The 23,202-nt window shown below is 41.0% G+C and overlaps 2 protein-coding genes across 3 annotated transcripts in view; one reads left to right on the forward strand and one right to left on the reverse strand.

Annotated features, from left to right (window-relative positions):
- LOC129727608 (disheveled-associated activator of morphogenesis 1) overlaps positions 1–23,202 on the reverse strand; it is a 138,152-nt gene that overhangs the window by 6,421 nt on the left and 108,529 nt on the right. The window contains exons 2-8 of one of the 2 annotated variants that reach the window (XM_055685600.1): positions 12,068–12,532; positions 2,994–3,551; positions 1,459–2,931; positions 1,204–1,340; positions 978–1,139; positions 356–916; positions 129–300 (exon numbers count right to left, since the gene is read on the reverse strand). In XM_055685600.1, the coding sequence (XP_055541575.1) occupies positions 129–300; positions 356–916; positions 978–1,139; positions 1,204–1,340; positions 1,459–2,931; positions 2,994–3,551; positions 12,068–12,532 (3,528 nt within the window). Of the gene's footprint in view, positions 1–128; positions 301–355; positions 917–977; positions 1,140–1,203; positions 1,359–1,458; positions 2,932–2,993; positions 3,552–12,067; positions 12,533–23,202 lie in introns of both variants that reach the window. The other variant, XM_055685599.1, reaches the window with a different exon arrangement.
- Positions 12,603–13,367, forward strand: LOC129727619 (23 kDa integral membrane protein-like). The gene has a single exon (XM_055685617.1). It carries the CDS (start codon positions 12,634–12,636, stop codon positions 13,324–13,326), a length of 693 nt encoding a protein of 230 aa, XP_055541592.1. The 5' UTR covers positions 12,603–12,633; the 3' UTR covers positions 13,327–13,367.

Below are 23,202 nucleotides of genomic sequence, written 5' to 3' on the forward strand. Positions count from 1 at the left end.
TTAAAACGCGGTCAATTTTTTTCCATACATTACATTAAAGCCCTCAATTACATTGCAGTAGAGTCAGATAATCGATTGCATCGAAAAGCTTATAATTACTATATTTTAATAAACTGCATCCCACTTACCTCCGCCTCTTGTTTGGCTCGCTTCTCTTCTTCTTCTTGACGACGCCGGAAATTCTCGTTATCCTGCTTGGCTTCAATCAGTGCCGAAAGGAAACCGTCGAAAATTCCGAAAAACTCGTCTGGTTGCACAACCGAACCATCCTCCCCGAATAATCGCACCGCTCGATCGAACCTAAAACAAAAATGCCATAGAGTGAAGTAAATCAAAAAACAGCAACAGTACGCACCTCGTCTTCATATCTTGGAACTGATCCTCTAGCTCGGCGAATCGTACCGACGCTTGGGCATGGAATTCCCGCATCACCGGCAGGAAACGATCGCCAGACTGCGGAACGCCACTGCTTCGGTGAAACTCGATTTCTCGATTCACCTCCGCCAGACCGGCCCGCAACATCGATATGTCTTTATCCATTTCACCGAGTGAAACCTTGGACGCTTCCTTCACGTGCGGGAGGTCTTCCTCTAGCAGCAGAATATCCTTAAACTTCTTCTCGATAATCTGTACCAGATAGTGCAAAAGTGTAGTCCCCTTGGCGGCACTGCTCTTCGTATCCGCCAGTCGATTCAGCGAGGCGAGCCGAAAACCGGAAGCATTACCACGGGCACCACGGTTCATGTAGTTTCCTAACGCCAGCACTAGCTCTAATAGCTTGCGAAGACGACGCGAGCGGGCTACCTCTCGTGATGCTTCCATCACATTGGCAATCCGTGGTGACAAGTCGTTCACCGTCACCTGGAAGCGCTTCTTATAGTGCAGACTCCGCAGTCTTTGTTCGTAGTGAGGTATTCTGGAATAAAGATTAAGTGGGTTAAACGTGCCATACCAGCATCGATTTTATATCAGCTTACTTCGAAATTTCGTACAGAAACCGATCCGCTCTTGCTAGCGAATCAATATCCTCGGAATGTTCGTCCAGCAGGGCACGCTCCTCGGCCGATGGCGTAAATTTAAGCAGCTGCTCAACCATGTCAATCGGTAGTTGCTCGTTCGAATCCATCGACAAAATGGCCCTGTTTTAAAAAGAAGAACACAATTTCATTTCATGCGTACAATTTGATCTTGACTGTGATTTACTTTGAGATCTCCTCATCCGTCATCTTCAGCTTGCTGAGAAGAATTGTGCAGTTCTGCGCCCGCCGGCCGTCAATCACCGACAGAATTTTCGCCTTGTTCTTGCCGATCAAACGAAGATCCTCGATGGAACCATCGTTCTGGAACGGGAAATTATACTAGGGTTCTCGCCAGTTTTAGTTTAAAAACGAACTCAAAATTTGTACGAGTAAATAAAGCTTGAGGGTGTGGAAAGAAAATATATGTTATTGAACTTACCGCAACGCCATTTTTCTGGTAAGCCGAGAACAACTTATCGATCGATTCTAGTTCGATGCTGTTGTACCACTTGCTATCGTCCAACTCACTCCAGACAGTTCCTTGCAGCTTACTGTCGGGCAGTTTGGACCAGTTGAAGCTCTTCAGTGGATTGGCTGGCTGGGGGACATTCTTCTTGGGAGCTTCCGCTTTCGGTGGTGCTGGTTGACTGGAAACGTTATGGTTTGCGACCTTTGGCATACCACCCGGAGCTGGTGGTGGCCGTGGAGGGGCCATCATCGGTGGCGGTGGAGGAGGAAGTTTACACGGGGGAGGTGGCGGAGGAGGGGAAACCTGACCATTGCAGCCTTGCAGACCAGCGACTTTTTGATCGTCCGGAATGCTTCCTTCGGTGACTAGGCGCTCCAGACGAACCCGTTCCTGCTGTTCACTTACATACCGATGCTGGAGATCTTCGACACGCATTTCAGCATTCAACGCACGCTGTACGGCTTGCGAGTGGTTTGAGCTTTCCTTCTCGAGTCGTTCTCGCATACGAGCGAGCGAAGTTTCCAGATCTTCTTTTTCCTGCGTTCGCAGGTCGAGTTCCTGCTCTTTTTTGGCCAGCTTACCGTTGATTTCGCAGTTTTCTCGTTCCAAATCTTCGGCGCGCGTCCGTGCGGCAACCAATTCTTCTTCTTTGACTAAAAGTTTGACTATTTTCTTGACATCGATTTTTAATGGTGCTATATCTGGGTCTTGAATCTTTAAAGATAACTCCGAAGTTTTGTCTTGGTCGGGATCAATTTCACTGGGAGGACGTTCTTCTTGCTGCAGAACGATCTGCTGGACCACCCGATCGAACATCAACCAGTGTTGTGCGTTTGGCCCCGTGTGTGGAAGCATCAACATGTGCTGTAAAAGGCTTAGCAAATGAGGATACGCTGTCGAGTGACTCAATTTTCGCCTGAGCAGATCGAACATGGCGTTCGCGCTTTTCGTATCAACGTGCTCATGGCCAAACTTTCTCGCAAGCTCCTTCTCGTCTTCGTTTCTCACCATCTCGAAGAAATCCAAATGTCGATTTAACGTTTCGTTCTCGTGCTTCCGCAGTTTGTCAATCACCGGTTGAATACCGAGCATCAAAAACTCGTAACGCAGATGCAACCTAAATTCGAGATTCTCCTGTCCCGGACCGTAGTTCAGTACGGCATTGATGAAGGACATGATGGCTGTTTTGAGATTCACGTCGTCCCTGTACGCTCCGGTCGATTTGTCGAGATCGTTTACAATGCCTTGAAACCGGACACGTTCGGCAGCGTACTCCTGGTAGTTGAGCATTGCCGTCAGGACCTTTTTGTGGCCACCTGGAACGAGGCAGACGGCACCGAGAATTTCCAGCGCGGCAATCTTAGTCTTGATGTTGTCTGCCGCCAACGAACGGGCAATCGTGTCGATGCCGGTGGGATGTGCTAGAACGTGCGAACGACCAGTCTGTAAGGAAAGTGATATTGTTTTTTTTTCTAGAAGAAAGGATAACATGACCAATTACATACCGAGTTGTTCATCAACGCCTTGATGCACCCGATCAGACTAGTGTGCAGTGGGCTGTTGGCCACTCGGATGTCCAGAGCTTGCAGGAGCTCCAGCAGTGCCGGTAAACCCTGCAGTTCAATGAACCTTATAACAAAACTGTGCGCTGAGGTTCGCAGGGCCGTCTTCAGCGCATCGAAGAGGGCCGTGTGAGATTCAATTTTCGGACTGTACTCATGCGAGGGCGAATCATCCGGCGCGGATGCCTTCAGCTGTACGGCCATATCCTTCAGCCGTTCGATGTAGTGTTCGGAAGTGGGAGGCATTGTGGCTCCCGGTAGCGGTGCCCCATTCGGGCCGGTCGCATCCAGTGGGCTCTTTCTTGAGCAGTAGATTTGCCACTTTTTCTGCGGCGGCAGACCGAGCATCGCGGCCTTGTTTGGTGCGGTGAGATCGAGTTCCTCCACGAGTTCGGCAAACTTACTGTCCAGCTCGTCCATTGCTGGCATCGGCTGGGTGGGTGTGAGGGTTTGCAGCGAGAAGACACCCTCGACGACGCAGATTTCGGGCGGTTCGTCATCCTGGAAATAAATGAAGAAATATATTCATTTTAGTTCGTGAAAAATTTAAATGGGAAGAAAAACCTGGAACAACTGGTGTTCGATTATTTGCCACAGTTTTTTCAACATTTTTTCTACGACAAGTTTGAAACATTCGAAAAACTACTTTGTTTATCGAATGAAAATATTATTTGTCAACATGATATGCTTCTCACACCGTCCACGCTTACTACGAGTCTACTCGTGTCAATTAAACTAGAAATAGTGCTGAATTAAATATTCATTTCCTTCATACCATAAGAAGTTAGATGATCGAAAAAGTACCTTTTCTAAAGTACCAAATTATGTGCACAATTTAATCACGCATGTGAAACGAAGTGTATAATTTTCGATTACGTTTCAATCACTGTCGATAGTATCGACCTTTTTTGTTTTCTTCTTGGCTTCGATCAAGGGTTCGTTAAAAACAAATGCGTTCGACTGTTGGGCCCTCAGTGGCACGAGCTGCTGATTAGGGGGGCTGAATTGCCTCTCTTGAATTGAATTCGTTTAACGTGTGGCAGGCCACGCATGATCTGCAATCATCACTCGCGGAAATATCGAAATCGATCTCACATTGCGACTCCCCAGCTGCTGGTATGCAAAAGGAAACGTTATGAAGCTAGGAATTATCAAATCGACCACCGATGCTGTAATGCTCTAGTAACGGCTTCGCATCCGTTCGAAACCTTTCTAATATTCCGCGTTGAAATGGAAAATTTTTATTTCCTTGTGATGAGAAGCCAATCGCAGGACATATCATTGAATTACATGATTCATTATCATTTCGACAAATACTTGGTTCGATAATATACAATATACGATACAATTCTACAAATCCTTAGATAATTGAAAAAAAAAAAAACTAATTGTGTCAACTATCCATTTTAAGTATAATTATTTATCCCCTGAGAGACAATACAGAGAAAAAAAAACAATTTCGAAGATACTAACCTAAGAGTCCACAAATGCGAAACTCCGTAATTGCATCGAACCACCCGTTTTGGGTTAATCTACCAAAGATCATTAGCTCATATCTACAAAACGCGTTGGGAATTATGAGCGGCGTGTGAAAAAAATTGATTCAACATTGATTATGTCACACGTGCGCAGTAATTGCGAGGGGAGGATGTACGAGAGAGACCGAGAGGAAACCTGACCCGTTGCCTTGTCGCAGATTGGCGCACACATTTTCGCACTAAATAATAATCACACCGCTTTTGCGCGTTCAGCGGTAAATTAGCGACGCATAAACGGTGCGCATTACCGGCGCGCGAATTTATTTGCATACCTTATGTCTGCTATAATGACTGACATATGCCTGACCCAATGATTCGACGTTGGGTAGGATAAATGGCGCTGAAGATGTCTGAAGATGGAGAGAAACGCGAAGGTTGTTCCTTGCCCAGACAGACGCAGCAAAAGAGAGTGCATTATTGGACATGTTTCGCACTATCGCCACGAGCTTCATACCGTATTGGTTTGGCCGCGCCACCAAGGATTACACAATCGCCGCATTAAGTAGCTTTGTCAGGGATCACAAAGCTGTTGCTGTGCTGTTGTACTTCATGAAGAGTTAACCTCTTCAACCCTTCAGGGTGTCAGCGGATCGACGCAAAGCTTGAACTTGAAAGTTCTTTGGCGCAGTGGGCCATGGGAGATTGTTCGTATTGTATTACCTACAAGGAAGTGCATTTTACCATATAAGATTATCGGTAATCGAAGGAGATATTAATATATCATGACTTCAAGCGGTAACCCTCGGATGAATCGCTGCAGTCATGGACTTGTCTACACTAATTAATAACATTTGCGATGCTTTGGCAAAGATGAACTGATAGTGTAAAGCCTTGATCTGCCAACAATGCATAAACAAGCATATTGAAGTATGCATCAATAGTTCAAACATGCCAACAGATCAATCCACTAGAGACAAAGGTAGGAAAGGAAAAAGCCTTGAATGAGTTTTCTGGAGCTATTAAATATATCCAATTACATAAAATACACTACAAGCGACAAACCAGGGACAACATGAACAAAACAAAATGAATAAGTACTATAATAAAATTAAGCAACGATTCTTTTCTAGACAAAAAAAAAACAAGCAAAGCTACAACCATCTCTACATGTTTTTTCTTCACTTAAGAGAAATACAAAAAGTAAAAATAAACTTGCTATACCTTTTTTGCATAAAAACTATAGAGAATTAGCCCGCGCTAGGATTTTTCCTTAGTTACGCCAATGTCTATACAGTCAGGTTTTTTTACGCGGTTTTTTTTACGAGGTTTTACGCGGATTTTTAAATTAACGCGGTTTTTTTTACGCGGATTTTTTAATTAACGCGGTTCTTTTACGCGATACCGCGCTAATTCAAAAAAAAATTCACGAATTTCCGAATTAACGTGGGTTTGGAACCAGAAACGTTAAAGTGTTTATCTAGTAAAAGACATAGTCCAAAAAATACTCTCCGCCCATCGAAAGATCCGGAATGACCGTCAAAGAGGACAATTAAATACTGGTTCTAGAGTGTCTCGCGATGTATTGAGAAGGTTTTCTGAGCGTTTGAGTGTCGAAAGGAAACCAAGAAGAGAAAAAAATATTGGTCTTGCGGATACCTAATATGTACAGAAAGGTGAAGAAGATTTAGAAGAGGAATCTGAACTTTTCTATTCCGAACTGAGGCTCGAAAAGTAAAGAAAAAGAGGAAAAATGCTATTTGAGTATTTAATTACTTTTTGGGTGTTCGGATTATTGCGGAGACAAGCCTTAGGTTGAAAACATTTCGTTCAGCCACATCTACTACAGTGGCAGTAAGGCTGCAGAACGAGGCGTTGGTTTCGTAGAGTTGGGTAATTATAAGAATAGAGTGATCCGCTGGAAGCCCTTAGATGACCTATAAGCGTGTTGAGAATTGTGGGTAAATTCTTAAACTACAGTCTAATCAACACTTATGCACCGGCTAACTATAAAACCGTTGACGTCAAGAACGAGTTCAAAATACGACATAAAACCCGTTATCAAGGATGCAATCGCACTGGTCGAAAAAGAGGATTTCTTCCGATCAAATGCCAACACAACACAGTCTTCATCAATCGACCAATGATAATAGCCTGAGGCTGAAAAAACTTTGCCACGGCCAGAGGAATGGCCATCTGTTCTACCTACTTTCCACGTTAAAATATTTGGAAGCACATCTGGAGGCACCCAGTTGGGGACGCCTGCTCCCAGATCGACTATGTTTTGATTGATGGTCAACTGTTTTCGGACGTTACAAATGTTAGGGCTTTTCGGGAACCGACCGTTGACTTTGCCAATATCTCGTCATTTGTGAGACCCGCGCACGGTTGTCTAACGTGCTGAAATCTCGCACAGAGGAAGAGATTCAGAGCTAGATCAACGGATTGCAGGACAGCAAGAGAGGGCAGAAAACATAGAATAATTGTGGAAATGTTGTGTGTAAAGCCACGACCGCGAGGCTGACGTAGAACTACTCAACATCGTTTTTATCATTCATTTGATTGTCCTGATAAGAACAGTTCTCGAGATCAATGTTTTTTGGCTCTGAGGTTTCAATGTAACTTGAGATGAACTGCAAAAACTCGTTAGGTGTTTTATTTATTGGGCCAGACTCAATTTAATCAGTCGCAATTTTCGTTTCTCCTATCGCAACAAATCGTGAACGTCTGCATGCTTTCGTGCGTCTGCGCATATGAAAACGGCATCACTGAATAGGAATAGACATTATGTGGCATAAAACCTCTTGAAAAATGATCAATCTCTAATCATTGTTTGTTCTAAAAAGGACAATTGGTTGTTCAATTTTAAATCGGTCATGATACTGATCGCATCTGTGTGTAACTCCAACAGTGGGAATAAGGCACTATGACAACAACTGAAAAGTAGATGGCCGGCAGATTTTTATTGCCGCGATCTAGAACGCTTGCGTTGTTACCAAAACAAGGTAGACCACTGGAGGACTGCTGCTGCTGAATTATGTCCGACGGTCGCACCATCCGATAGTAAATTGAGTTGTTTGAGCAGAAGCAGGCTGTAATATAATCCAAAGTCGTATTCCCGGTTAAGAAGGTATGATATTCTGTTGACCGTGTTTCGGAAAACGAAAATTGAGCGACTAATCAGAGGTCAAAATCAGTGTTTCATCAAGGCTTAACAATTTTTAATCCAGCTTTCTACGAGCGGTGATCACGAACAGTGCACGCAGTCCATTTTGATGTTTTCTGTAGGTCAGGGAATTTTCAATCGCAGTAAGGGAGTGAAAACATATAAATTCTGCAACGTAGCATAGCAACTTCAACAAACAAAGGGTGTTTTGTTATTTGAATTTCGTCGTGCGCATGCGTGGATCAAAATAAACAAAACTGTCTATTAAAGTTTAATGTTTTTCACTCCGTTACTGCGATTTAAAATCCCGACCTACAGAATCGTCAAAATGGGCTGCCTGCACTATCCGCCATTACCGCACAAGAGTTTGCATAATCAAATTACAATTTTATGTATTTGGGCGGGCGTGGAATAATTTTCGAATCGATTGCTGCAAGAACGAAAGAAATTTGTTAAAAAGTAGCCAACTTATGAGCACATAAAAAGGGATCTCGTCCCATTTTTCGTTTTTATATTTTCATTTTACACCCTATGTAGCGGAACTTACTAAGAGACGTAGTTCTACGTCAAAATATACATGGTGCCATCGAAACCATTGCGAGAGAAATAGTAGACACAGCTTGGTGTCGGGTTCTTTAGAACAGTCAACAATGTCAAAGCCTAACACTTTCCTGTGTCGGCCATGTGCAATAACACGGCAACCTGCTTACTGATAAACCGGCACTGAAGAATGGAGAGGATGAATAAGAGCGAAACAGGAATAGTATGGGAATTGATAGCGACAGAGGAGCTGTGGAATCACCAATACAGACGGAGGTTAAATAGGCGATTCGAGAGCTGAAAAATGGCAAAGCTGCTAAGAATGATGGTATCCCGGCCCAACTACTGAAAGCGGGAGGTGAGCAGTGGCCTAATGTGTGGTTTTTTGATTTCCCAGGATATATGAAAATTTGATTCCCCAGGATGAATGAAAAATGGCAAAAAAGTAAAATAGCGGCGATTTGTTTAATTTGAACTTTTTTGTCATACAGGAGAAACCGTTGAAAACATGATTCAATGCTTCAATTTCATAAAAAAGCATTAAAACAATGAAAAAAAAAAAATGAGAGAATACCAAACATTTTTTTTATAACATGCTTTCGATTTCGAAAATTTTGTAAACTAATGTTAGACTCACCTGATATTTGGACGCAGCTTCCTATCTATTGTGGCGCCTCTAGTGGCGATTACGAGAAATCAATGACAGCGGAATGATAAGGAAGGTTTGTGTTGCTGGTGAAAGTTTTATCAAATGCGAGTCAAAAGTTTTCGACAATGGAACGTGAAGAACGTAAGAAAATTTTGCACACGTGTTCAGGTAAAAAAATGCGATGTGCCTCAATTTCCCCAAATCAACCGTAAACAGCGTGCTGAAACGATTTGATGAAACTTAAACGCTGGATCGCGCTGATCACAGCAACCGCACAAGTGTAACGATTGACAAGCAGCTACGATTGAAAGTCTGCAGAGCAGTTCGGATACACCCTGGTACCACCCTGCGCGATTTGGCTAAGAAGTTCTCGTCACCTTATAGTACTGTGCGACGAATCTGTCGGCGTGAAGGTCTTCGGTCGTTCCACACCAGCAAGCACCCGAACAGGACCCTCAAGCATAATCTCGTTGCGAAACGCCGCGCTAAGATGCTGATGAGAATGTCTTGACCAAATTCGGCGGTTGCATTTCAATGGACGATGAGACATATGTGAAAATAATTTTTGGGTAGCTCCCGGGATAAAAATCCTATATGTCCAAGCGCAAGGGTGATGTCGGGGTTCAAATTCAAATTCGTGTCTGCTGACAAGTTCGCTTGGAAGTTGATGGTGTGGCAGCGGTCTGCAGCTGTGGCAAAAAAAAAGGTTTCCATCACCGGATCAACTACGAATGGCCAAGTGTTCAAGGAACAGTGCCTCCAAGAGCGGAATTTGCCGTTCATCCAATCATTTGACGGTCCGGTGAAGTTCCGGCCTGACTTGGCCAGCTGTCACTACAGCTGTCATAGATTGGTACAAGGAGAATGGATTTGATATCATCGAAAAATCCACCAAACTGCCCAGATTTTCGTCCAACTGAAAAATATTGGGCGATAATCAAAAGCAAGTTGAAGAAAAGTGTATAGAAAAACCCAGCTGATTTACATAGATGATGGAAGAAAATGGCGGCTCGAATTGACAGTTGCACTTTGCAATGATGATGGGCGATATAAACGAGAAGTGCGTGGATTCATCCGAAACTCAGACGAATAATTTGATCTCTGTATTTCCTGTAAAGGTCAATAAATTTGCTGCAAAATGATATCACAAAATTTTTCTCTACGTGTTTTTTTGACGAAAATATGTACCTACCATTTTGTGCGACCAAATATTAAATGCATCAAGCTTCACTTCCTGGGCATTTATTATCAGCCAAAAAATTAACTTTTCAAAACCAAACAAATTTTCCCATACATTCCACTAGCACTCCAAAGAGCCTATTCATAGACAAGTAGTGAAAGAGATGATTCATACTGTTCAGGGCGTATTTGCAAATGGTTATACAGTCTTTCTCAACATTGACAAAAGTGCAAAATTTTAATTTGATTTACCAGTAGTTTTCATTGCAGAAAATATTTTTCGAGATCCCGAGATTTGAGTAAAAAATTGCAGGGAATCGTGAATCCCGGGAAATTGGACCTCCCGGGAAATACGCTCTAGATCCATTGGATCATTTTATGAATCTATCTATAAAAAGGGCCATTGACTCAACTACAAAAATTATAGAGGCATCACGATGCTGAATTCTATGTGGGAAGTGCCTGTGTACTGTTCTTGAGATTGAGAGTGGTCTTCTTGGTTGAGACCTTTTGTTGGTAAATACCAGGTTGATTATCGAGAATTACTTCCCCGATGAATCAAATCTTTGCTCTGCGATAGGTCCTGGATAACTTCCGTGAATACAATCTACAGACTTACAATCTGTTGTGGATTTCAAGGCGATGTACGACTCAGTCAAGCGAAATGAGCTGTGAAAGATAATGTATTTGCGAAGAAACTGATTATGCTGATTCGAGTGACGCTGGATGAATCAACATCATGCGCACGAATAGCGTGCAAGACATCAGTTGCTTTCGTAGCTGACAGCAAACATGGAAAGAAACGAACCCATGCAAATGACATCGATATAATCGGGATAAACGATAGAGCTGTGAAAGAGGTCTTCAGACCCATTAGGAGAGTAACAGCGAGATTATGGCTCATCACCAACTCTGTCAAAAAAAGTACATGGGAGCTGACAGTGGGGAATGTGGGAGTACTAGTGGTGTTCGTGATCTAGATGGGGATTTTTTCGAAATGGCGAGCTACAGCTGCAAATAGGACTTCTTACGGACTACGTAGCTTGCAGACTCGCAAAAAACTAGCTCTTTATGTAACACTGATCCTGCCTGTTATCCTTTAGGGTCATGAATCTGCACTTAATGGTTGTGCGCTATCGAGGAAGACACACGAGCTGCGGTAATTCGAGAAGACTGGAGAACGGCTGCCCAAGACCGACAAACCTGAGCAAATACTATTCGTTCGGTATCAGACCATTAGTAGAACTGTTGCCATCAAAGTGAAGGCTAAATTATTTGTGTCCTACCAAACCACCCTAAAGTTGAGATTTTGATCTGTGAGCTCATCCAAAAGATAATACACGCTCAAGTTCAAACCTTGATCAATCAATGTGTCCTCTCATTCCGTACAACTTTTACTCTTATTTCGCATAGCAAACGTGTGAATCGCATAATGCAAGACTCGTACAATGAATACATTGACATAGATAAAAATTAGTCAATAAACCTACCGAATCACCTCAGTATTATGAACCAGTCTACAATTTTTTATCGATTTCTAACGTATGTCAGTCTATGAAAAACATCGTTTTATCAAACGAACTAAATTGGACTGCAAAAAATTGGAATGTATTTAACGAGTTACGAAATATTAGCACTGAATTTCGTTTTTCTACCATTCCTATACATTGCTAAACATTGGTTCATAATGCTGGTAACGAAATTCACTTTTCTCATTATAATGGGCCAATCTATACTTTGTATTAGTTTCTAATACACTGAAATCTCTTTTTTTGCGTTTTTTTCCCGTGTATTTTTTTACACGGATCTCAGAATTGATGCGTCTTTTTACGTGGATTTCGGAATTTACGGTTTTTTTCGATCATCTACAGACTCAACCCAAGACAAGTGTGATGAATAAAAGCTAACAATAGGATTGTTTACAATACAATAGGATTTTAATAAAGTCTTAAGTTCTGTACAGCATCAAAAATTGAAAACTGGACGATTTAGGTAAAATATTTCTTACCTGCAAACACCCACACCAGCCTCTCCGTCCGCGGAAAGCCGGCATCTTCTTGTGCGCCTTGTAGAACTTATGTAGGCTGGTCTGATGGTGCTGCTGCTGTTGCTGATGTGCTACCAATTGATGGAAATGCTGCTGCGGCAGGGGCTGCTGAGTGGTCGCTGTTCCCGTCGCCGATCCACAGCTGGTGACGGTGGTCGATGCCGTCACGGTGGACAGCGCCCCCAGCGACTGGGGCTGGTAGAACGCGTCCGATGCCGCCGTCGTAAGGTTGGTACTGTAGTTACCGGTGGTTCCGCCCTCGAGACCGCCGTTTCCACAAGTGCTGGGATTGTTATTGTTGTTACTGCTGCTGTTGTTGTTGTTGGTAGTGACCGCTTCCTTGCATACGTGTGGCAACCGCCAGCTGCCAATATCCGGCAACCGAGTTCGGATTGTGTCCAAAGTAATCGGGCAAGTCGGAATACCCTGAAAAAGTGAAAATTAAAAGAAAAAAAATTCAGTTTAACGTGTACGAAATTTTATAGTCATAGCAAACAGAGATATTTCTAAGAAATTTTCCATAAGTCATGGTACTCTCCGTAGGCCTCAAGTTAACCAAACTGGTTCTGGTAATTTTAATTTCGTTTCTATTACTATGTGGCATCGCGTTGGCTATCATCGGAATCGTAATACACCGGAAAGTCGATACCGTGAATGAGTTATTCAAGAATGGGGAAATTTTGATTACCGAAGCGACAGTGATTGTGATCCTAGGATGTACAGTGGCTGCCGTAGCTTTTTTCGGACTTTTTGGAACGGTTAAACAGTCGCCCCAGCTGATGTTCACTTACGCTTTTCTGCTGATAGTACTGATCTTGGCCAAGACAGCCGCAGCAACACAAATGTTGATTAATATAGAAAATAACAGCAAACGTTATGCTTCATTTTTAAACCGGGCTTTCCAAAAACAGTTAAGCAATCCCACCTCGGTTGACCCTAGAATCGATCGGGTGCAAAGCACATTCCACTGCTGTGGTAGAAATTCTTTTCGGGATTGGCAGGATGCTGTGCCCCGTTCGTGCTGCGGAGAGCAATCGAGTGTAGATTGCAAAATCATCGGAGAAGGATGCCAGATTGTGGTAGAGCGGTTCCTCGCGGACGCGCAGAAGGCTCTTGGAGGAGTTTTACTTGTCATAACTCTGTTTGAGGTGATAACGCTGGGCCTGAATTGCTGCTTGGCCAGTGGCATAAGGGATCAGTTGGAATTACTACAAAGATAGTTACGTGCATTCCGCTAATATAATATAATACATGTAAACATCGGAAGAATAAATTTATTTCATATTATTTATAGCAAAATTTTGTTGGTTTTGATCTGGGCCTAATAAAAATCCAGTAGCCTTTTTCTGATGCATGTAAAAAACATTCATTAATTTCATCAAGACATTAAAAAAACGGCAGAACTCTTCAAAAGTTGCAGCCAAAATAAATTTCATAAAATTAGTGTTTAGGAAAACTAAATTAAGTGATGGAGAAGATCACCTCGAAAAATTTATAACTAAAGTTGAGATGATACGGCTACAGCCGTTTCTCATCGATCCCTTCGACGTCCTAAAAACAATGCTGACCCATGCTTTTATGTAATAGCTCGTCATCGTCATAGTGCTATGTGGTGAGAAGACAACGATCGATTAAAGCCGAACGCAACAAATCCATTAGGAGAAAAAGTTCGCAAACCAGCGCTTACCATGAGTGACAGCTTTGCCGTCAAGTGTACTTTATGACCACTAGCCGCTAGCCGCACAAACACACAACAAAATGCATCTTTTTACCGCGCTCTCTGTCTGATTAAAATAACGCCATTACAGGCCCCACAAATAGTGTCAGGTTTGCACTTTTGTTTCGTCCGTCACGGTTCGTTGACGTTCGACACTTGCCTCTATGGAGTGCCGGTCTGGTGTCAAAACACTTCTAAGAGAAATGAGGTCTTTACCGTACTGTACAATCACTGCTAGGGCCAGACCAGATTCAATATTAGAAAATAGTACGATGCTATTTGATTTTAAATAGTTGTGCTGAGAAAAAGAAACAGTTGCTGCAAATGAACTTTTTTATCCATTTTTCCAAGCAGTCTCAGCTCAGTACCTCATTAATCATCATTAGTGTACGGACAGTTGAGGCTGAGGCCAAAGAAGGGTAACCCGAGTCGTAGTTGCCGCCGCTCTGGAAACTCTGTACAACGACCGCCGGGGTCATCTGCAAAGTGCATAATAGGCTGCGAATGAGATCGGAAAATGAGGTTGCTCGTTAGCGAATTCCAGCCGTCATCAGGTCTTGGACGATGCGTTACGTTTAGTTACTCATGCTGTCTAGTTATGGGGATTAAAATCTTCGTTTGTAATTATCTCATGTTGACACCAAGAGCAGGCTGCCAATATAGGATCATAATATAGATAATAATTCTTGGTAAAGTTGTGAGCTGTGATCCGCTTATCCGTTGCAATGATTTTTTTAAATACCATAATGGTCTTAAATTTTGCTTATTGAGCTTGACGTACTTTACCCTATTTAAGGCATAAAATAGAATTGCCCTTCAATTCTCACCTAATTTGTAGTTTTAATCACGCTGCAGTTAAAAGCAACACTTCAAAGTATTACCTATATAATTCTGCTCTCAGCGCTAGTACTACATTTTTAGGAAAAAAAATCAGATCAATCAATATTGAAAGAGGTAGTTTGAAGTGCTAGGAATTACACGTATGTTTTTATTGGAGGCCTTCACAAAAATTCCAAATAAAGCACTTCTCACTCTTTTTAGCTGTCAGAGTCTTGATTTTTTAATTAACCGATTATTAACACATATTTGACTTGGGTACAAGTATTTTCATATAACCTAATTTTACCAATTTAGTTTTAGTGTTCGTGGCAGCAAGAGATTTCTAGTTTTCTCATTTTCAGCACACTGAACTACCTAGTTCAAAAACTGAACTTTTTTCCAAATATTTCTGACTTTTTTCTGATTGCTCTTACTTTAATGAATTTTTCAATTTCACTCTAATATAACATTGAACGACTTTTTTATTTTTACAACAACATAATAATCATCAAACTAATGAAGTATTTCTGTAAAATGGTTTGCCTACACGAAATGTGTCTTTCCTTGTGTTTAGTTTCATGAGAACGCAAATCAAGCTAACAAAACGAATAATCACAAGCCATTCGATTGTAATTTTTATCATCTTTTCTTTTAAAACCATCAGATACGTATATTTTTAGAATTGCTCACGTGAAAATACAGGAAAAGCAACTCTTGTTTAAATGTGAATAAACACTAGGGTGACAGTAAAGAAAACTAGAACAAGATATGGGTCATTCCATGTCAAGTGTCCGAGGAAATGCATCGACCATCTCCGATTTCGACCAAAATTTGTGAGTCGATGTATTTCGGGCCGGAACTTATAAGTACAAAGTGTTGTACCGATTGGTGGACCCCTCGGCCAATGGGACTGCCTCCACTTTTTGCGAATTTAGCAAAACACCTTTTTTATTTTGTGAATATCTCGGGACCCTAAAGAGCTACAGGTGATATTGACATATCATTTTGAAGGGTTTGAGACGTAGAATCGATACCTTCAAAATGATATATCAATATCATCTGTAGCTCTTCAGGGTCCCGAGATATTCACAAAATAAAAAAGGTGTTTTGCTAAATTCGCAAAAAGTGGAGAGATTCCCATTGGCCGAGGGGTCCACCAATCGGTACAACACTTTGTAAGTTCCGGCCCAAAATACATCGACTCACAAATTTTGGTCAAAATCAGAGATGGTCGATGCATTTCCTCGGACACTTGACATGGAATGACCCATATCTGACTTCCAGTTTTTTCAAACATTTTGCTAACGACACCTTTACAACGGTTAGTGCTGCCATCTGATAACCTAAATGTGCATAAAACTGTGATTATTAGCAAAATCGATTAATCGTGCATAATCCGCCAGATGAAAATGAAAACTAGATGGCAGCACAATATAAGAATATTGAAAATTAGATGGTAGGACCATACAAGGATATTGAACAAAATTGATTCACCTTTTGATACCTTGCCGTCATCATCAAATTACCAGTATACAAATAACTTTCGTTCACGCACAGCGACAATCGTGTCCGCTGCATACTGAAAAAGTCAGATATCTTGTACTACTACTATTTTTGGTGACAGAGGAAAGAGTCATGTCAAATCCATCAAAAACCGACGTGGACATTTTGTTTATTGCCCCAAAAAAATGACCTGTGCAAATTTTCAGCTCAATCGGACATGACTTAGAGAGGCGTCAAAACACTTGAAGTTGTGATTTCTGACCCTCGGATATCTAAAAGGGGAGAGTCAGGAGGCTTGTTATTCTCCTCGATTTGTGGAAAGAGCAGAGTGAATATTCACCGCTTACTTCTTGACCAGCATGAGCACTGCGTGTAGCAGTTTATTCGCACCACACTTCTTTCTTCTGCTTTGTACTGTGTTTCTGCCGCTCGTAGAAAAATTAATACACTTGCTGCTCACACCACAGCTGATCGAAAGAAGAGTGGTGAATCACTCTTGTGAGAATACACAGAAGTACACCGCGGTGCGCACTGCTGGGATAAATTCGACTAGCAAACATATTTTTTTTGACAGTTTCGAGATACAAAGCAAACAACGTAATCTACTTTCCTAACTAGATGCTCTCCTTATTTGATATACGCTTAGAGACACAAAGTAAAAGCACAGCAGTGAGATCTGTTGTGTAGTTATTGTGCGTAATGTTCTTTCGTGTGAGAAAGCTCACGCCAGTTTATTATCTATCTGAAGAGATATTTCATATTTCACCGTGGTGCTTTTTTTGCAAGCTCTTCAGATACAAACGATTCACTGTTCTCTTCAAGCAAGTGCGTCGCTTCGCCCACCAAGTATGAGAGCAGTTGTGCAAGATATTCTCTTACACGCTCGTGCAACAAGCCTAGAATTCTTGAAATTGGGAAAATCGAAAACTTTTTTTCGATGCCGAATGAATCGGAATTCATAAAACGTGGAGATCTAGTGTTATTTCGAAAAACAAAATTTTTAACCGAAAATCAACCTTCTGAGCCGTTGTTGTTTTTTGGACACCCGAGGGCTCTATATGTAGAATTTTTGAATTGGGTTTCAAAATGATTCACAACTTGCTGAAAACCACATATTAATGTTTATCAAGCATCTTAACTATGATTCTTCATCAGAATGGTCCATTTATTTTTCGATCAGTTTTTTTTCGAGATAACACAAGATTTCTATGCATTATGCGTTTTTTAGTCATCAGTTTTTTAGTCATTTCGTGAAAAATCGATTTTCCTGATTTCATGTACTTTCCCCTAGGAAGATTTTTGAGGATAAAAAAATTACAATTTTCAGCACTTTTAGACACTCTTAAACTATGTTGTCTTTGCTCGTAGACAAGCGTGGACACTGACCAACCTCCCCCTCCCCCATTTTTGCCACGTGGACATTTTTCTTAAAAAGAAGAGTCGAAAATTTTTTATTTCTGTGATTTATTTAGTGATTAAAAAATAAATCAAAATACCATCAAAATTCAACCTAGGAGGTATAAAAACGAAAAAGAGTGAAGTAAACGTTTAAAAGAAACCGAAAAAAATATAATCGTAACTCATGCTTTATATGATTGAAAACACAATTAAACGCCACTTGTAAAACGCTCGAAGCCAAAATGCCTAAAAAACAGAAATCAATACTAACTTTAAGAAAAACGTTCAATGATTTCATGCACACTGGATCTCAAAAACCATTGGCAATTCCTACCTATTGGCTCTTGAGATAACATCTCCTGTGTCATCAAAGCACATCTTCCGCAAAGAGGAGCCGCGTACCTCTCGGTAATCTAGCAGCAACGTCGCTAATGAAGAGTGAGAAACAAAAGTGGCCCAAATTGCTTCCTTGCGGCACTTCGAAAGAAGTAGTGAAAGGCTCAGAGCGTAGTCTTCCGGCAGCAACCGCCATGACATTGTACGCGCTAGGATGACATATTTTGGCTACTCTTACTTTAGCATACGCTCAAATCGAAAAATCCAACAGACTAGGGTCCGGGCTGCTAGGGGGCCGTTAGTTACAGCGTCATTATAAATCGAAAGATTACATATTGCCCAGCATATTATGGAAAAGGCGGCATCCATAAATTACGTAACGCTCATAGGGGGGAGGGGAAGTATCTTTGAACGTTACGATTTGTTACATAGGGGATGGGGGGGAGGTGAGATCAACGTTACGTAACAAAAAATCCCTGGCGAGACTCTCCGAAAACGAGCATTTTTAATTGAGCAAATTCTTCTACAGCGTTACGTAATTTTTATTGGGCGGTTGGTGTTGGCGTTACGTTTCGTTACATATGGGGGGTGGGGCTTCGAAAACTGGGTTTTTTGTGTTACGTAATTTATGGATTTCGCAAAAGTATAATGTAAAAAGTATAAACAACGTAGTTATTAATCAAAAGAAAGGTAAACAAAGAGTATCTCTCATTGTTACTTAGGTTATTTTGAAAAGTTACGCGAGTTCTTAGAAATGTTGGCATCCTTGGCAAGTTTCCTCATAAAACGTAGTAATCTGGACGGACCGATTTGATCACGATTTGCGTACGTGCAAACCGGAGACGTCCACTTTTCACTTTTCGCTGCTTAGGGTCATCCTGTAGACTCTTTGATGCAATAAACCGGGGCCAAACGACACCCAACGGCCTCGGCAATCTCTTTCGGCGTCTTCTGGGCGAACAGTAAACTCGTTAACACTTCTTTGGTGTACATTTACCCTTATTTGCATTACACCGATTTCGATGTTCTGTTGCAGCCAGGGCTAATGAAAATCATTTTCACTACCGAAATTCTGAAATTTGAAAATTACAGCCAATCATTTTCAATTTCCACTTCCAAAGAACAATGAAATATTTCACGCGCATCGTTCCGTCACGAAATAAAATTTTCTGAAAATCCAAACAAACGATATTTACCGTTCCTTTGCTAAAACGAATCATAATAAATATCATAATAAATAAATGATATCATAATAAAACGCTAAAATTTCATTCGTGGCAGCATTTTCCCTATCCATCACTAGTCGCGTAATGTTACTGTACAGTACACAAAACGAGTTTACAACATTACAGTTCACATAATGGAACTCAGAATATTAAATGAATATCAAACGAACACGCTTTCACGGCGCCTGACGGATGACTCGGCTTTCATTTTTTTTACGAACACTAAAACAACGGATGTCGAGAGAATGAAGATTGCATGAAAGCGAAATATTTCCTTGTGATGGTAGAAAAAAGCACTGACGTTGATGGTTGCTATTTTTCACTTTCATGCAAAAGCGATGAAATTTTTCAGCGCTGGTGCAACCACTTAAAAGTAAATGTAAACAAATACACTGTCCAACTAAACAGGCCATTATACACAAAGCAACCCAGTACTAACGTTTGAATATTTTCGTTTTTTTTGCCGCATACTGTACTCTTCTGTGACTCGAAATACAGTGACTACTGTTTATACCTATTACTAGCAAGTCTTACCTGGTTCTTTGCTAGAAACGTACGATGCTTTTTATAGTTTCGCTGAGCAGCTCGCCTAAGACGCTTGAATTCACGGAGAAGTCTGTAAGTGGACGACTTGCGACAACTGTTTTGATCTTTTGTGATTGTTGGTTATAAGTAGAAGCAGTTACTGTAGAGTTTTTCTTTCTTCTGCTATCAAACCAGGAAAAAACAACATTTCCGGAAGGTCCGTAATCGACTTTGCGAAGAAGCTTTCCTTCCGAAGAAGGCCTTTACTATTAACTATTTGCCGAGAATTCAGTTCAGTACAATGCGCTTGCGCAATGCTTCTAGTGGCAACGTCATTTTGAACAGCATTGAGCATGCATAAACGAAAAATACTGACTCAAAAAGGTGACAGAGAGCTTACATATATACTCTCGTTTCTCTCTGAGCGTGTTTGTTATGGAGTTACAGATGCACAAAACATTCCAAAATTTCAGCTTTCATCCCCTATACGCCATTTCAATCGCGATGTTTGCCGATCAGAATAGAACTGTGTTCGTAACTAGCTTTCTAATGGCGAATTCGTTTTAACGGCAGAACTATACCGTCCCGGACTATACTTTGCAGCTGAAAGAAAAAAACACTTTCCGAGCAATTGCAATGGTGTGCCTAATACCAGAGGTAGCTGTCACTTTGTTTTGTTTTGATCATTATCGCCATTGTCTTTTTGTCGCGTTTGTGCTACTGTGAGGATTCGGACGACGATGATTTCAAAAGCTTCAAAATTTCCTCCATTTCGCAAATGTTCTGACAAAATAAAATCCAACCTGATGTTTGACACGCGTAGAACGATAATCAAAGGAAACCGATTGTGACACTTTTTTTTTATTTTGACACATACGTGTGAATGTGTTGGTGTCTTCAAAACTGCACTCTGTTTCTTTCGCGGACTGTCCGGGACAGGAAAAGGGTAGTCCGGGATAGTCCGGAAAATAAAAAAAAAAACAGCCATAGGACAAAGTGTAGTCCGCGGGGTAGCTACACCGCAAAAACGAAAACGACATAAGAAATACGTATGCTTTCAGCATGCTAGATTACTTTTTAACCGAGCTTGCTTGTCATTTTCGTACTTTAGAAAGCTTAAATTATTATTTGTGTTCTTTAGCCATTTCAACTCGCGCAATTTCTGTACTTGTAACCACTAACTTGATCAAATCAATCATTAGAGCCCTTGGGTGTTGGAGTTTTACCATTGAAAAATGGAGCGATTTTTTACACAAAAGAGTAATTATTTATAAGCGAAGTTTCTTCATCGCGGCATCTTCATTCGTCAGCTTGAAAAAAAGTTGTTTTTCTAATTTTTTTTTCAAGCTGAAAGAAACGACATAGAGAACAACACTGGTCGATAAATAAGTGAAACTTAAAGCTTAAAACAGTTGCCCTAGAAAGATTAAAGCTTTTCAACCATTTTTGTGAATTTTGGAGCCCTCGAACATGCGAAAACAAATTTTCGATATAAAAGACAAAATGGCTGAATTTTTATATTAACCACCATTGAGAAAACTTTTTTTAATCAAAAATTGTCTTTTCACGCATTAACTTGCCATCACATAAATGCTAAAGAATAATGGTTTCATATTGCGGACATGTGCCGCTACATGACCGTGTTAACCGTCGGCTACCAGCCAGTTGCATTATTCGTCAACGACGGGTGGCCCCCCCCAGGTCAGGGAAAGTAACCGGAATCTAGTGATCGAGACATGGACAACGACACCGCTCAAGGGCCATCCGCGTACTTGACTCTTTTCCATATCCTCCTTGCGGCTTTCGTCAGTGAAGCACATACTTTGCATATCAAAGGGTGGAAAGCCAAACAAATATGCTTTGGTCTCGTTTGGGTGCAGTTCTCCTCCGAGGCCGCCACCTGCATGCATGTACGCCAGTGACATCGGGCAGGCATAGGTATTTCAGTTGACGAGCGTCTGACGAGCAAACAAACATTACTATGAAAACCACGAGCTTCTATGTCATTATCATTTTACACGATCGTTTCTGTGTTGTTTGCTGTTTTTTACACCCACCGTAAAGTGGGTATCTATTGCTGCAGCTTTAAAAGTTCGTCCAGACTGACCGTCGTTGGTCAGTCGGCTGGAAATGGTTGAATTTCTAGGTCACTTTTACTTCTCTTTTACCATCACTTTTTACTAGCATTCCAGCGGAGACATTGCGCATTTGCCAATAGTACAATCGATTGGAAATTTTCAGAGAAATGTATATTATTACAATAAACTTATTGTCCGAAAAATAACCTCTCCAACAAGTGGACTCTACTCGTGAGACCATTCAACATCACTTCAAATCAAGAGAAGAAATTTTATGCGCCGTCGCAAATTTTTGTTTATTTTTGTATACATAATAAAACAAGTCGGTTTCAACATTGAGAAAAAAAATCCAGCCAATAAACCCTGAACGGCTAATTTCTCCAAAGTCAATGCGTTTCGAAACGATTGGTGCTTTCTTCGTGTGATTTCGCTGTTGTCGGTAAATATTTATTGGGAAATATTGCATCACTAATGATTTTACACGATTTGTTCCTTTTTGTTATGCAGTTTTATTTTATTGCAAAGTTCGTTACGTTCGTTACGTTCGTTCGTTACGTTCGTTCGTTATCAAACGGAATGGAAAAACGTCATATTACAAAAGAAAACGATAAATGACCACTGCTAGTACCAAAATAGCTCCCCTATCGCATAACGTCATGAGATGCACCGGCGTGGAAAATTGAAATTGTTTTACATTGCTCAAACTTAGACAATACCGGATTTCATAAGTAATCCGAACTTCATTAAGAAGTCCGAGGCGTGATTTTTTTCCCAGACCCTCTCAGTCTGAGGTGAAGCATCGGAAATTTCCCACCTTGTAGCGATTATATAAATACGCGGCCGATTGGGTAAATTAGGGTAATATTGATGATCGAGTGAGTGAGAGTATAAAGACATCATCATAACTATAGAGAGAGCAAAAACAGGAATCTGCACACACTGCTTGCGCACGAGCGCGCATCCAATTAGTTTAATGAACGATGAAATTGATCATTTCGGGCGCCACCACCTCACACGGGTGTGAAATTGAGCCCGACGCGTGGTGAAACCGATAATCGGCGGTAATTTTGGGGCATCACAAAGTAATGAAAATAAACTACCTAAAATTTGAAACGGACGAGAACGGTAGAAGCATTTTGCCCAGGGGAATTGTTTTGATACGCACTAATTAAAAAAAAAAATTCTATCCAAACCGTTCTCATCAGGTGTGAACTTGTGTTATAACAGAGAATATATCGCAAATCTGAATTCTTCTATTGAAAATCATTATATAAAAAGCCCGTACCAATTTGCTAGGTCGTACTGAACGGAAACTTTTTACAGCAATGTCAGTTAAACAATCGGAAAATAATTTCAAGTATTTTATAGAAATTAAAAATTTTGTAGATTTTGGATTTTACAGATTCTATAAGTTTTATAGATTTTGGAAAATTCATAAATTTTTCAAAATTTTTAGATTCTATAGATTTTAAAGAATTTATAAATTTCATTGGT

The sequence above is a fragment of the Wyeomyia smithii genome, chromosome 3 (assembly GCF_029784165.1).
Source record: "Wyeomyia smithii strain HCP4-BCI-WySm-NY-G18 chromosome 3, ASM2978416v1, whole genome shotgun sequence".
Lineage (NCBI taxonomy): Eukaryota > Metazoa > Arthropoda > Insecta > Diptera > Culicidae > Wyeomyia > Wyeomyia smithii.